The sequence below is a fragment of the Onychomys torridus genome, chromosome 10 (assembly GCF_903995425.1).
Source record: "Onychomys torridus chromosome 10, mOncTor1.1, whole genome shotgun sequence".
In the NCBI taxonomy this organism is placed as follows: Eukaryota; Metazoa; Chordata; class Mammalia; order Rodentia; family Cricetidae; genus Onychomys; species Onychomys torridus.
Window position 1 is genome coordinate 98522647 of NC_050452.1, and position 15946 is coordinate 98538592.

The following is a 15946-nucleotide window of genomic DNA, read 5'->3' on the forward strand; positions in this document are numbered from 1 at the left end:
GAAGTAAAGAAAACTCTTCAAACTCATGCTAAAAAAGGAAATTTAGTTTAAGCAAAACTGCAAAAAACCAGACACCTCCTTTTTAGCCTGTTTGCTTCTTCAGCAAGTTCAAAACTGGACGATAGTCTCAATTATTTTGTATGCTTGCTGTTTGGTCAGAGGGGCGACTTCTGGGACTCTGGGAGGGGTTCTGGCACCTCATCAGAAGTCTCTCTCTAACAGACTATAGAAATCCAATTCATGTAGCTGAGGGGTGAAAATAAAGAGAAAAGAAAAACAAGGCAATTCCAACCTCCGGACATCCTAATCTAATCGCGACTGGAATTCTTGATCTCTGTTCTCGGTCTGTTGGCCTCACTTTCTCCTTAGGAAGCTTCCTCCGCAGTGGGGTGGAAGGAATTATCATCACAGTTTAAAGACCTCAGGGGCAGGAGAGCTTTCCCAGCTGCCTGGTGAGATGAGAAGCCTTAAACCACATCAAGGCTCCTGGCAGCCTCTGGCGCCCCCATGTGGCCAGAGGGATTCAGCCACTTTCGAAACCACCAGGCTTGAGTGTAGGTGGTTACCAGCAAATGCCTGGACCATGGTTTAGGCAGAAGTGACCCAGTTCCAGTACATCTGTCCTTCACAGCTTAGACTTCCGTTAAAGGGAAGAATGGAATTATGCCTCTGTAAACTGTGCTTTGGAAAGAGACATGGAGGGGCAGCAAGGCAGCAATGTGGTCAGGAGAATGTGTTCATCTAGGCCCTTCCCCCTCCAAGTTGAAGATCCCCAATGCTTATTGAGGTCAGGGGCTTGGAAGGAGAGGAGGGTGGGTGATAGCTTCCAAGAAAAACTGATAAGAAGCCCTGCTGTTTCTCTGTGGATCCCCAAGGAATCTATCAAATGAGAGACCAGGATGGCTTGAGGCCCCTAAGTATAGCCTTGTTGCCAAATCTTTCCGAGAATCAAGTGCTGGTTCTATAGTACCCCGGCAAATGATTCTGCCTTGGCGGTCTCTGAAGTTTTGGTCCTGCAAGGCAGGTCTTCCCTAGGAGCACCAGTCATTGAGTTGGGGACCTAGGGGGTTGGAGAGAGGGAATGGGGGGGGGATTTTCAGTTCTTGGGCGCTCATTGTTTAATTTTGCAATGCTGGTGGTGAACTTAGGGCCTAGCATGTGCTAGGCAGGGGCTCTAAGCTATCCCCTCTGTGCAGGGGGACCACAGTCAGTTGGTAGAGTGCTTGCCTAGCATGTATGAGGCCCTGGCTTGGATCCCCAGCATGACATAAACAGGACATGGTGGCATATGGCTTGTAATCCCAGCTCTCAAGAGGTAAAGGCAGAAAGGTAATCAGTTCAGCTACATAACAAGTTTAAGGCCAGCCTGGGCTACATTTTAAAAAAAAATGTTTTCTTTGATAACTAGCAAGGTATAAATAGCAAACTGGGATGTTCCATGGACTTTCCTGTACCTTTGCTATGTGCTGGGCCTCACACGTGAGCTAAAGCAATGAGTTTCAGAGGGCAGCACACAACCATCAAAGAGACCTGGAACTAATACAGGGACTGCTACCAATGTTCTCATGGGCGATTACAAGCTAGAATTCAAAATGGGTCTGAGCATCATAACGGTTTCCCATATCCCAAATCCCAACGTACTTTAAAAGGCACTGCTTTGTCTGGGCCATGGTGAACTATCTGAAAAGTCACTGGCCCAGACAGTTACATAGGCCAGTTGTTTCCTCTCCAAGCTCCTGCCACCAGACTATTAGGAATACAGACATATTTCAGATCACATGCTATATCAAATCTGGTCTAAGTACAGAAACAGTGTTCAGATAAAAGAGGTTATTAGAGGCTGGATAAGTGTGGTGACAAAGGTCTATAATCCCAAGTCTGGACAGAAACCAGAGGATTGAGAAGGCAAGGAATGTGGGCTTGACATCCGGTGACAGCACCCCTGTCAGGCGGCGTTCACAACTGCCTCTGACTCCAACTCCGAGAGATCCAAAGCCCTCTTCTAGCATCCAAGGGTGCCCACACTCACATGTATGTATATTAGTGAGAATTAAAATAATAATGCTGACAAGAAACCGCATCCAAAGATGTGTAGTTCTGCAGTCGTTGGCACTTTTTAAAATGTGTTTCTTATTTACAATAACAAGGTTCTGGAAGAATCTGTTGCAACCAAATTACACTCAGAGCCAGGTATCAAGGAGTATGTACAGGGGAGAGTGAGACAGGAGGATGGTGAGTTTGAAGCCAACCTGAGCTATGAATCAAGAGATCCTTCGAAATAGATTAAAATAAAACAGCTAGACACCTAAATGACCTCATGGTCCCCCTGATTCTCCCCCAGTTGACCATTTGTGGATAACAGGATTTCTTTTTAAGATTCTTTTTTATCATTGAATCTCACAGGGGAGTGGGGCAGAGGGTGACATCAGTGTCTTCCTCAATTGATCTCCACTCTACTTTTTGACCTAGAGCTCACTGTGAGCTAAACTGGTTTTAGCCAGCTAGCCGCAGGGACCTTCTGGTCTCTGCCTACACTGTACTGAGATTATAGGCTCTGATGATAAAATACTCCTCCCCAAATATTACCCTATTTTATTAACCGTAAACTGTTTCACAAGCTACTTGGGGAATTCAAGGGAAAATGCCTATTTATGCATGTCTTCATAGCTTTCATTCAAGACACTAAATACCTGGTTTTTTCTCAGTATTTGGAGAAAGATGGTGGGGGAGGGGGGGAGCCTAGAAGATGAACATTCACTTTACTATAGAAAGAAAAAAAACAAAACAAAACCAACTCCTGACACCATAAATCCTTCTCATTACAAAGACAATCAAAATGAACACTGGCTGGGCTCTTAAAGATGCCTGGATAGAATTAAAGGATATTGTTTCGTGTAGTTTTTTTTTTTTTTTTTTTTTAATTCAGTTAACACAAGCCTTAAAATATTTGTACTGAAACTGAGCTGCTAAATGTGTTACCCCAAAGAAGGGCCTTTTCCTCATGTTCTTTACTTATTTTCCCAAGTTCCTATTAACATACTTTGACCTTTAAAATAGGTAGGAAAGGACAGATGTGAAGTAACGATTGGCCATAAACCAATCTCCCCTTCACCCAGGGCATTTCTGAGCTCAGGTATTCAGGAATCCTTTCATGATTCCTTAGCCCTCAGAGCAAGAGATAGACTGTGCTGGAGTCTCCAGCTGCTGCTTCTCTTTGATGAGGTTGTTACAGGAGGAGCCCCGAAGGTCCCAAACACCAAACTAGACCTGGTGATGACTTGCCAGTCAAACAGGGCACATAAGACAGGAAAAAAAGGCCCGATACCAAGGAGCAAACTGTCACTTTGGGCACTAGTGAGTGAAAGCAGCCTGCAACAGGATGACCATGTGTATTTCACAAGCTTTCTGGAAAAAGCTTAAAACATGATGCTTAAGCGTCTTCTTCAGGAAAACACCAAATGGAGGACGCCGAAGCTGGTGCAGTGGGAGGGCCCAGAGGACCTGGGGACCCAGGATTAGGAGGCAGCGTTCTTAGGGGCTGCAGGGCTCTTGGAGGTAAAGCTAAAGACAAGGAGTAGATCCCTGTCACCAAGCTAGGCTGCCTGGTTAAGGACATGAAGATCAAGTCCCTGGAGATCTACCTGTTCTCCCTTCCCACTAAGGAATCCAAGATCATTGACTTTTTCCTGGGCACATTCCCTAAAGGATGAGGTTCTAAAGATCATGACAGTGCAGAAGCAGACTCGGGTTGGCCAGCGGACCAGGTTCAAGGCTTTTGTTGCTATTGGGGACTACAGTGGTCATGTTGGTCTTGGTGTTAAGTGCTCCAAGGAAGTAGCCATCCAAGGGGCCATCATCTTGGCCAAGCTGTCCATTGTCCCTGTGTGGAAAGGCTACTGGGGGGACAAAATTAGCAAGCCCCACAGTTGGGTGCAAAGTGACTGGCCACTGCAGCTCTGTGTTGATGTGCCTCATTCCTGTCCCCCCACCCTACCCCCCAGGCACTGGCATCTCTCTGATCCTGTGCTTAAGAAGCTACTGATGATGGCTGGTACTGATGAGGGCTACACATCAGCCAGGGGCTGCACTGCCACCCTGGGCACCTTCGCCAGCCACCTTTGATACCATCTCTAAGACCTACAGCCACCTGACCCCCGACCTCTGGAAAGAGACTGTTCCCAAGTCTCCTTATCAGGAATTCACTGACCATCTTGTGAAAGCCCACACCAGAGTCTCTGTTCAGAGGACCCAGGCTCCAGCTGTGGTCACCATATAAGGGTTTTGTTTTTTTTGGGTTTTGTTTGTTTGTTTGGTTTTTTGAGACAGGCTTTCTCTGTAGCTTTGAAGGCTGTCCTAGAACTCGCTTTGTAGACCAGGCTGGCCTCGAACTCAGATCCACCTGCCTCTGCCTCCCAAGTGCTGGGATTACAGGTATGTGCCACCACCGCCCGGCAAGGGTTTTTATACAAGAAAAATAAAGTGAATTAAATCTGTTTAAAAAAAAAAAAGATGCTTAAAAGCCAGGTACACATCATTAATCCCAGTACTTGGGAGACAGAGGCAGACAGATCCCCCTGGTCTATATATTGACTTTCAGGCCAGCCAAAGCTACATAGTGAGACCTGTCTCAAAATAAAACAAAAAGCCACATTGCTAAGGTAAAACTGGCAGGAAGAAACAACTCTATTTCCTATGCCTTCAAAAAAGGGAGGGTCTGAGTAAATTGCTGGGCTTAATCTAATTACATTCTAGTGGACACCTTGTGCAATTCTGGGGATGTGGCATTTCCAACTTGATGTTTTTGTGCAGAGAACGAAGGTTCTCCTTTTGTTTCTCAGGTAAAAAGAGACCACTCTGGAGTTCAAAGGACAGAACTCTTGCCTGGTGACCGGGAAAACCTGGCTATTCAGACCCGGGGTGGTCCAGAAAAGCATGAAGTGACTGGCTGGGTGCTGGTGAGTACCAAGAGCTGGCAACAGTTTTGTTCTCAGGGGTGGACACGAGGACTTGGTAAAAGTCACCAGTTGCCTGCCCAAAGCTATTTTTCTCCCCATTTCTTCGGAGTATCTGGTGTTGCCAATATAACTACAGGAACTAATTAATGGAGGAGCTGAAGTTACTTTTAGGAAAAAATAAGAATTAAGAGAATTCTGTTTGCCGAAATTGAAACCAGAATTCACATAGAACTAAATGGCCCAAGCACTAATTATGGTTATTGGTTACCAAGTATGTGATTTTACTTAACCTTTGATCCTGTGGGTACTACTCAGATTCTAGCACCCAGTAAGGCTCCCTCCAGCAGGTATGTGCACCTATCCACATTTTAACTTTCCTGTTGTGATCAGAAGCCATCTGTGACAGTGGGATATGGTAGCTCCACAGCCTCCTGACACAGGACGTTACTACTTCCAACCCTCTGCTCACCCTAGGGACCCTAGGTGTAATGGAAGTCGCTAGGGGAGGGGGGTGGGAGAAAAAAAGAGGAAATCACCACAGAGAACTGAGGAGCCTTTATCTTTCACAGGTGTCTCCTCTAAGTAAGGAAGATGCTGGAGAATATGAGTGCCACGCATCCAACTCCCAAGGACAGGCTTCAGCATCGGCCAAAATTACAGTGGTTGATGCCTTACATGAAATACCAGTGAAAAAAGGTATGTAAGTCATCTCACCATTTTTGTTTAATAATCGTGTAGCAAAGTAGCATACATAACTATTAGTAAAATCCTGAAATGTACAAGATCCAGAAAGGCATTAAGTGTATGTATTTAAAACGAGGTCCTCAGGAGGTAGAGGCAGGCAGATCTCAGTGAGTTCGAGGCCAGTCTTGAACAAAGTGAGTTCTAGGATAGCCAGGACTGTTACACAGAGAAACCCTGTCTGGAAAACAAACAAAAAAACCTAGGTCCCACACCTCTAAGAGAACACATGGCTGGCCGAGGGCTACTGTGACTTAGAATCTTTCACCTCATCTCACACAGGAGAATCCAAACTCAGACTTAACAGGGTGGCTTGTATCTCCTGTAACTTCTATGTGACATTTTTGCTGTGTTATGACTACTATATTCAAACTCCACTTAAAAGGAAGTGATTGTGGTCAGTTTGGTCCTTCACTTTGAGCTTTTAAGAAAAAAAAAAAAGCTAGACATGTACTGCAATTCCAGAGGACCTGAGTTCAGGTCCCAGCACTAATTTGGGGTATCTCATAACTGCCTATAACTCCAGCTCCAGGGGATGCTATGTTCTCTTCTGGCCTCCATAGGCACCCACACACGCATGACATACGTTAATATAAAACACATTGTGCATAAATAAAAAATAAAAACAGATCTTGAAAGAAAAGAAAACTAGACAGGAGAACATGTTTGCATACTCCATTCTGTCCTATTTCACTGCAACAAGCTTCCTCCAGAGGACCATCATACCCCAGGTTACCGTAATGCTATTTTACATGTGGACAGCACTGCAGAGTGCTGTCTGCCTAGGCATTTGCTTAGACAAGAAGAATAAAACTGTCAGCAGCTGTTAGTCACTGGGCAGGTCCCTCCGCTGTGCACTGAAAGGAATTAGCAAGGACCAGTATACTTGGTCAGACCCTTTCCACCCAGAAGTGTGGTAAATAAAGCCAGGCAGTGAAAGGGCTGAGAGTCGGGTCACCTGTGGCCATCTGAGCTCTGGAACATCACCCTTCCACCTGCAGCTCTGAATGAGCGGGACTGCAGAGTTCCTTCACCTCTCTGGACTGTGACTTGTGAACCATGCTCTTCCAAGGTTATGTAAAACGCTCCCCTTTCACACAGTACAGCTGCACTGGCTCTCATTCTTTTTGTTTTCTTTTCTTTTCAGTTTTTAGAGACAGGGTTTCTCTGTATAGCTTTGGAGCCTGTCCTGGATCTCACTCTGTAGACCAGGCTGGCCTCAAACTCAGAGAGACCCACCTGCCTCTGCCTCCTGAGTGCTGGGTTTAAAGGTGTGCACCACCACCGCCCGTCTGGCTCTCATTCTGAAAACCAGACAGCTCACAGTCCATGGGGCACCCTGCCTGCAGTGCCCTCAGAGGCCAGAAGAGGGCATCAGATCCCACAGGACTGGAGTTATAGACAGTTGAGAACTGCCACGTGGGTGCTGGGAATCGATCCCCAGTCCTCTGGAAGAGCAGCCAGTGTTCTTAACTGCAGAGCTACCTCTCTAGGCCCTTGTTTGTTTTCTTTGAAGGATGAGGTCTCTGGCACATGCCTATAATCCTAGCACTTGGGAGGCTGAAGCAGGAGAGTCATGAGTTCAAGATTTACCTGAGCTACATAGTGAGACCCTTTCTTAAAACTAAAAGGAGAGAAGAGGATGAGAGAACAGGTGTGTGTGTGTGTGTGTGTATGTGTGTGTGTGTGTGTGGGTGTTTCCCTAGGTTACCCAGGCTGGTCTTGAACTCCTGGGTTCAAACAATCCTCCTGTCTCAGCCAGAATACTGGGTCTACAGGCACATTACCATGCCCCTGCCTGTTAGCCACATAATTTAACATTTTCATTGATTCAGAAACTGATAATCTGCCAATTATGTCCATATATGTAACTAATTTTTATTTCTTTCTTCTTAAACAGGTCAAGGTGCTCAGCTATAAACCTGCAAAATACATTAGCCTATGTAGCTAAAAGTGCTTACTGACAAGTCTAACCCCTATTCCTTCCTGACAAGTTTCTTTTAACCTAATCCACTAACACTTGATTACATCCAGCTGGTTTTACATGGAAAACTCAAAGATAACACATCAAGACTATCTACAAAAATTTATTGTTTATTTACAAAAAAGCATGCATAACTTTAAACAAAACAAATAAAATCCTTATCACAACAGTATTACATTTTGTCATTTTTAAAAAAACAACTATCATGGAAACAAGATACTGATATTTACAGTGTCTCGCTGTGAACTTCCAACAGAACTACACACTCATCATTCGAGGTGCAATACTCATGGACATAAGCTCCTGGAATAACAGTTTGCATGCATAAGGCATCCGTACCAAAGAAATCTGCAAGAGAAAAGAAATAGTAATCAGCAGAACTATGTCAAAGACTCCACTTCCTACCACACTTCAGGTGAGAGGGAGGCTGTGTGCGCCTCAGCCTGTCCCAGCAGGTTTTAGTAGTTCCTCCTTTCTGCCAACAAACATATATTCACCCTTCCAACTTTTGAATTTTGAGTAAAAGGCTTAAAAAAATTCTTGGTTGGGCTGAAGAGGTGCTCAGTGGTTAAGAACACCGGCTGCTCTTCCAGGGGACGAGTTCAATTCCCAGCACCCACAGAGCAGCTCACAACCATCTCACTCCAATTCCAAGGGACCTGATGCCCTCTTCTGGCCTCTGTGGGCACTGAATGCACATAATACACACATATACATACAGGCAAAATACTCATATTTAAAAAATTGTTTATAATTCCTTGTGCAAGACCATATTATTTCAGAGAAATTGACTTTAAGCTTGTTTTTAGAAAAGTCAAATTATCTTTCCTTGTAAAACTAGTAATCTTAGACTGGTCATCAAATAGACTAGTAATCTTAGACTAGAAATCCCAGCCTGTTCCACCACTAAATCTGCCCTGACTACATCCTAAGAACACCTGAACAAAGAGAATAAAATGCACAAGCACCTGGGTTTTGTTTCGGCAGCCCCTGCATTCATATGTATGAGTTCTGGTGTTAGCAATCGCCATTATTCCACAAAGATTGCAAACATGAACCTGATATGGATCTGATGCCTCAAACAACCTCTCTCTTAAGAACTGTGCAGCACCATGGGCAATCTGACAATCTCGTTCCATTTCTCCAAAACGCAGGCCACCATCACTGTTGATAAGAAAACAAGAGCTTGTTTTGTACTTACTTATTTACTGTGGATATACGTAAATACCAGTGTCACTGCATAGGTGTGGAGGTCAGAGGACAGACTGCAGGAGTCAGTTCTCTCCTGGGAACTGAACTCACACAGTTAGGCTTAGCTAGCATAAGTGCCTTTACCCACTGAGCCATCTCACTAGCCCCGTTCTGATCTTCACCTCTGTGATTAATGACAGGAGTGAAGGAGGAGCAGTAGTACAGAACCAAGTTCTGATGGTTATGCCATGGCAATCTCTCTAACCTGGTGAGGAGGGGAAGTCAGCCAAGCATTTAGTAATCATCAAAAGGTCTCCAAATGAAGTAGAGAGAAAACATGCTCAAGTACAGCATACAATTGTCCTCATCAAATACAGTGCAGTGCAAAGCAGAAGCTCATCATGCTATCATTTAACTTTGCAGAATTCAATTCTATACTTGAAAGCGAATTTAAAAAGACAATCTAGATAAAACAGCTTCTCAATAAGGGATCAAGGCAGAAATGATAAATGCAGTGACAAACACAATGGAACAGGCGAGTGATTACAGGTTTCCCTGTGTATAGTTACACGCATTCAATGGCCATACAGTTTTTAACGATGGCCTCCTTAATGTAACACATGCATTGGTGAACTCAAGCCTGAATAAACCAATGGGCTTATAATACTGTTACTACAACACAGGCTCATAATGAATTTCCCATATTGACAGTTGGTAAATAGAGGGAGAGAGCTTTTACCCTGCCTCTATTACAGGAACCACACCACCAGGTAACTAGTTATGGAACAGCCTTAGAAGTGTCTGTACAGCTAACAATAAATGGACAGATAAAAATTAGACTCTCACCCATTTGTACTCTCTAGTTCATCAAAGGCTTTACACAATGATCAACAGCTACTGCAGTCATGAAAAGAAAGGCTCCTAGATGTCAGAAGTAAATAACGCCATGAAGTATTACTACCCAACCCTCAAAGTCCAAATCTCATTAAGCCTCCAAATGCAATTACCTCCTTACAGAAACAAGGAAGTTCCAGGCCTGGGATGCAAGCAGCACATCTAAGACCAATAATCAAGTTTCCTCAACTCATAAAATTCAAAGGAAAAAGTCTGAGGGCAACAGAACCCAACAAGGCCCACTGAGATGACTCAGTGGGTAAAGGTGCATCCAGTTCAACTCCTGGAACCCACATGGTGGAAGGAAACTGACTCCACCAAGTTATTCTCTAACACCCACATGCGCGCACGCGCGCACACACACACACACACACACACACACACACACACACATAAATAAATAAAATGTAAAATTAAAAATAAACTATGTTTAAAAGGAACTTAATAGACACACAATTGCCTTTATTTGCATCCTGACTAATAAAGCTTTTCTAAAAATTATGTGATAAATCTGGATGTGGTGGTGCACATCTTTAATTCCAGCACTCTGGGAGGCAGCCCATCCTGGTATATATATATATATGTTCCAGAACAGCCAGAACCACAGAGAGAGAGACTCTGTCACAAAACAAAAAACAAAAATCAACGAACAAAAATGCAATTTGGTAATATTTAGGACGTATTCTGGTAATTTGTGTGTGTGTGTGTGTATGGATGAGTACCTACATCTGTGTATGAGCACCACTTATGTGCCTAGTGCCCTCAGAGACTAGAAGAGGGAACCAGAGTTACAGGGGATTTGAGCCACCACATAGGTGCTGGGAATCAAACTCGGAGTCTTTGGAAGTGTGTTTTATTCTTTTGTCCACTGAGCCTTCTCTCAGCCCCAATGTGCTTTTCAGTGAACTCATCTTCAGCACAGAGGTTCTCAAGTTAGTCTGTGGGCTCAGGAAGATCAAACTGCATTATAACATAGTGATGGTACTTAGACCAAACTGCTTCTTCAGAACACAGTGGTAGTACTTTGACCACACTGCTTCAGAACACAGTGGTATCACTTAGACCACGCTGCTTTAGAACACAGTGGTAGTACTTAGACCACACTGCTTCAGAACACCATGGTATCACTTAGACCACACTGCTTCTGTCACTGTCTGATGCCTGCACTGATGGGGACAAAGTAAGCAGGACTCCTGCTGGCTCAGCACACATGAAGGCAGAGGAACAATATTAAGCAAGATACCTCCTCCCCTTGCATGAAGGAAGATCAGTTTTACTTCAGCAATAACACCAATTACGTTGATTCAAACTTTGTTATCAAACAATGAAACGAAAGGAACTGAACAAAGTCAAGCTTTTACTCCAAGGAAAACCATTTTAAGAATGTACTACCAACAATGAAAAGTTTGAGCTTCTAAGCAAAAATTAGAATTTTACAAAATTACCCGCTACTTCAGGCCCCACAGCTTCCTATACTTAAAGGTTTTTCTAAAAGATGTCAGTGGTGCAATGTTTACAAGTGTGGTTGTTTGTGTGTGTGTGTGTGTGTGTGTATGTGTGTGGAATAGAATTTAACATTAGAAAATCTATTAATTCAGTGAATCGTTATTTTCCAAATGATCAATTATAATGCTATAAAATTATGCATGTGACACAATTTGGCAGAGGTGGCAGTGCTGGGGACTGAGCCTAAGACCTTGCACATCCTCAGTAAACCAATGATTTTAATATATGAATATAAAAAATTCACTGATAAGGCTTCAGATATTCATTACAACTACCCTTTAATAAACGAAATTTGGTGGAGCTGGAGAGATGATGGCTCGACAGTTAAAAGCATCTGCTGCTCTTGCAGAGACCTGAGTTCAGTTCCCTGCATCCACTTGCAGCTTAGAACCACCTGTAACTGCAATTCCAGAGCACCCGACAGTCTCTGTTGGCCTCTGCTATCACCAGGTATGTAGACAGTGTGCATACATACATGCAGGCAAAACTCCCAAACACTTTTAAAGTAAAAAAAAGAAGGAAACTGTAATTTAGCTGTTCTTCATGCCAGTATTCGCACTATTTGGGAGGCTGTGGCAAAACTGCTCTAAGTTTGAGGCCATTCTAAAACAATACAGTCTTTTACTTACACAAACACACACACACACACACACACACACACACACACACACACACACACACACCCCTAATAGAGAGAAAAAAGGAGAAACAAAAGAAAAAAGAAACAAATCAACAACAGTGGTGCAGACCTATAATCCTAGCACTTAGGAGGCTGAGGCAGGAGGATGCCATGAATTCAGAGTGAATTCACATAGTGAATGCCAGGCCAGAAATCCAGGATTATATACTGTCACAGGCTGCAGAGATGGCTCAGCAGTTAAGAGCACTGGCTGCTCTTCCAGAGGTCCTGAGTTCACCCTCATGGGGGCTCACAGCCACCTTAATAGGACCTGATGCCCTCTTCTGGCATGCAGTTATACATACAAGCACTCATATATAAAATATAAATAAATAAAAATTTAAAAAAAGATACTGTCAAATAAGAAACAAAACCCTACAACTTGTCAGACAGAATGACATACCCCTATAATCTCAACACTCAGGAGGCTGACTGAGCTAGGAGAGACATGAATTCCACTGGCTCAAAAATAAATGGAAATAAAGATTAAAAAAAATTACTAGAGTAATCTCTTCATTTTAATATAGCATCAAAAAATAATATTCTTCCCTTTTCCCACCAGATAGCTATCTGTATAACATCAGATCTCCCTTTTTTATACTTTTATAAGTATAAAAAAACACAATACTGGGCCAGTGAGATAGCTTGCTGCTAAGTCTGACCACCTGAGTTCAATCTCCAGGACCCACATGGTAAAAGGCAAAAACCAAATTCCCACAAGTTGTTCTCTGCCCTCCACACTCACATGGCTTACACATACCTACACACAAAATAAATACATGTAAGGAAAATATTTTTCTTAAGTACAATATTGAGCTTGAGTGGTGGCACACACCTATAATTATAACAGTTTGGAGGTAGAGGCAGGAAGATCCAGCTACAACTATGTAACTAACAAAAGAGTGAGTCTAGCCTGTGGTATATATGAGACCCTGTCGAAAGAAAGAAATGGGATCGGGGAAGACAGGGAGGGAGGCAGGGAAGGAGGAGGGAAAGGCAAAATATTGCAATGGAACTAATTCAGAAGTAGAAGAATCCAGCTGCCTTCCAGTTCACTAAAGAAATCTGAAAAAAATGTAACCCAATATCACTCTTATCACTGAGCTTACTTAGAAATATACTGATTTTTCACTAAACATGTACTAATACGTAATGGGTTTATCATTGTTTTTAAATAAACATTTTAAATTTCAGTCTAATCTCTACTGTGATAAGTATCAAAAGACATAACTCACATCAACAAAGTTCTCTAAGGGTCCTGAGATCAAATATTTGATAGCCACTCTTTTATAGCTAAATCTAAAGTTTTACAAAGGAATCTGTATGACAACTGGATATGCTGAACTTAATTAGAGATAAGCTGGGGTTCTGGCTCCTTGTTAGAGCACTTGCCTAGGAATGTTCACAGCCCTATGAATGTTTTAAGAAAAGAGGGAAAGAATCATGGCATCAGAGGCTAGAGTGAGGAGGGAAGGATAAGCACTGAGTAACAAGACACCATGTGTAGGTGACTTTAAAGTGAGGTAACAGGAACATAGGCAGTCATTACACCACTGTCTACTTCTATACATGCTTACCATTCTCAAGTGAAAGGCTAGTTAAATAATACATAAGGATGACGCCGCAGCTCCCTTACCGAGATCTACCCTCCATGGGCTGTCTGTTAAGGATCTGAATTGGTCCCCTAGCACGAGAATGAATTTTGTCATCTACCATATGCTTCAAACGCTGGTAGTAAGTGGGGCCAATAAAAATCTGTGATGTGATTTTTCGACCAGTGAATCCATTGTAGAGTACCTGAAAACAGACACAGATTTTGCCGCATATAACTAAAAATATTAAACAAGTTCAAAAATGCACATGCATATCTATACTCCTACTTACATAAAAATGAAAACTACCCTATATATGAGATCATAGGCATCTTGGAATGGAAAGGGTAGTAACTAGAAGGGGACACTCAAGGCATAAAAACATTCTGGGTAATTTCTTTCTTCAATGAGGGTATTAGACCCATAGATGTGTTTACTTTGTGAAACTTCACCATGCTGCATGCTTTTTTTTAAATAAAAGTACACCCCGAAAACATGCTTGTTACATACATTAACAAGGTGCTTTTATGATAGTAAATAAATATACCTCATTTCCTCTGAGATGGTAGCCATAGTCAGATAAAAGATTAGAAATCTTCTGCACATTGACAGCGTCATTAAAGGGAGTGGCATCACCAATTTCACCCTTGTTAGCAGAGACCTTTGGAGTAAAAAAAAGCACATGTGAGAGAAGTTACAAATCAATATAGATGTACCCAACTGATATTTTCTATAAAAGAAAGGTTTTAAAATTAAAAACTGTTATAAAAGTTGTAATACACTGAGACTCATTTTATTAATATCTTACCTAAGATAGTTGTAACAAAGTAATTTCCCAAAAAAAGCTAAAAGGCTCTGAATGCAAGTCTATCCATGGGATCATGTACAAAGACACTGACTGAGAATCCCAAATACCTCTAATGTACTGAAGGAAAATAGCATCTTAATGTCTTAAAATGACATATGTCATTAAGTCGCTTATGACATTAAGTCATAAACAGATGTTCATGTTAGACTACCATTATTCTACTTTAGTAAGATGCCTAAACCAGAAAACTTTCCCTGAAAGATGCATGCACAGCTGATACCAAAATTAACATTCCAAAAGCCATTCTGAGCTAACCATCCACGAATGAACTATCTATAGAAAAGAGCTAGTTGCTACAAACACAAATATATGCAAAGACTATATGTACTATATCTTAGAAAAAAAAATCTGTCTTGAGCCCCACTGGCACAATTGGATAGCACAAGCTACTTAAGTAAAAATTCTTATTTGGCAATACTTTGCCATTTTTTATATGTGCAAAAACATGTGGTGTCTGTTGGTGTCTGTGTATGTGTATGGGAAGAGAATACACATCCATGTGTCAAGGCCAGAAGAGGACATCAGGTGTGTGGGTTAGTCTGTAACCTGAACTGAGGTAGAGTCATCTGGGAAGGAGCCTCAGCTGAGGGACTGCATCCTTCAGACTGCCCTGTGAAGCACTATCTTGATTAGTAACTGATATGGAAGGACTAAGTCCACTAGGAGTGCTACCATCCGGAATAGGTGGTCCTGGATGTGCAACAACACAAACTGGGCAAGCCAAAGGGAGTGGCACTATTAGGAAGTGTGGCCTTGTTGGAGGAAGTGTGTCACTGTGGGCTGGGCTTTGATGTCTCCTATGCTCAAACTACACTCAGTGACAGCTCACTTCCTGTTGCCTTCGGATCAAGATATAGAATCCCCAGCTTCTTCTCCAGCACCATGTCTGCCTGCATGCTGCCAAGTCCCACCATGATGATAATGGATTAAACCTCCGAACTGTAAGCCAGCCTCAATTCAGTGTTCTTTATAAGAGTTGCCATGGTCATGGTGTCTCTTCACAGCAACAGAAACCCTAAGACACCCTTTCTTCTTCACCTTGTTTTTAGTCATGGTGTTTTATTTACCATGGCAACAGTGACAAAAACTAAGACATCAGGTTTCTTGGTCCAGCATTCTTCATATTCCTCTGAGACAGGTCTCTCACTCACTGAACCTGAAGCTGGGTTCATGACCAACAAGCCAGAGTGATTCTCCTGTCTCCACATACATCAAAGCATTGGGGTTACATGCCATCATCGCCTTCCCTCACCCCATTACTTGTATATTTATTTATGCAGAGATCAGAGGTCAACTTGTAGGGCTGACCTTCCATCATGTAGGTACAGGACTGAACTCAAGCTGTCAGGCTTGGTAACCCTCACCCTGACTTGCTGAGCCCTTTCACCAGCCCCAGTATTATGGCTTTTTACATGGATGAACTCAGGTCCTCATGCTTACACAGCAAATGCTCTTACCTACAGGGTCAAACCCCCAACCCCTCCCCACAGAATTTCCTAAAAATAAAAAAAGGATGAAAAGGTAGAATAATAATCA

The 15946-nt window shown here is 42.7% G+C and overlaps 2 protein-coding genes across 2 annotated transcripts in view; one reads left to right on the forward strand and one right to left on the reverse strand.

Moving 5' to 3' along the window:
- Igfbp7 (insulin like growth factor binding protein 7) overlaps window positions 1-8240 on the forward strand; it is a 67422-nt gene extending 59182 nt beyond the window's left edge. Inside the window, exons 3-5 of the mRNA XM_036200679.1 lie at window positions 4839-4955; window positions 5525-5651; window positions 7597-8240. Coding sequence (XP_036056572.1) covers window positions 4839-4955; window positions 5525-5651; window positions 7597-7616 — 264 coding nt within the window. The 3' untranslated portion in view covers window positions 7617-8240. The remainder of the gene's footprint in view (window positions 1-4838; window positions 4956-5524; window positions 5652-7596) is intronic.
- The window catches only part of Polr2b (RNA polymerase II subunit B), a 45008-nt gene continuing 36830 nt past the window's right edge, over window positions 7769-15946 (reverse strand). Inside the window, exons 22-25 of the mRNA XM_036200677.1 lie at window positions 14090-14203; window positions 13587-13747; window positions 8649-8844; window positions 7769-8028 (exon numbers count right to left, since the gene is read on the reverse strand). Of these exons, the coding sequence (XP_036056570.1) occupies window positions 7939-8028; window positions 8649-8844; window positions 13587-13747; window positions 14090-14203 (561 nt within the window). The 3' untranslated portion in view covers window positions 7769-7938. The remainder of the gene's footprint in view (window positions 8029-8648; window positions 8845-13586; window positions 13748-14089; window positions 14204-15946) is intronic.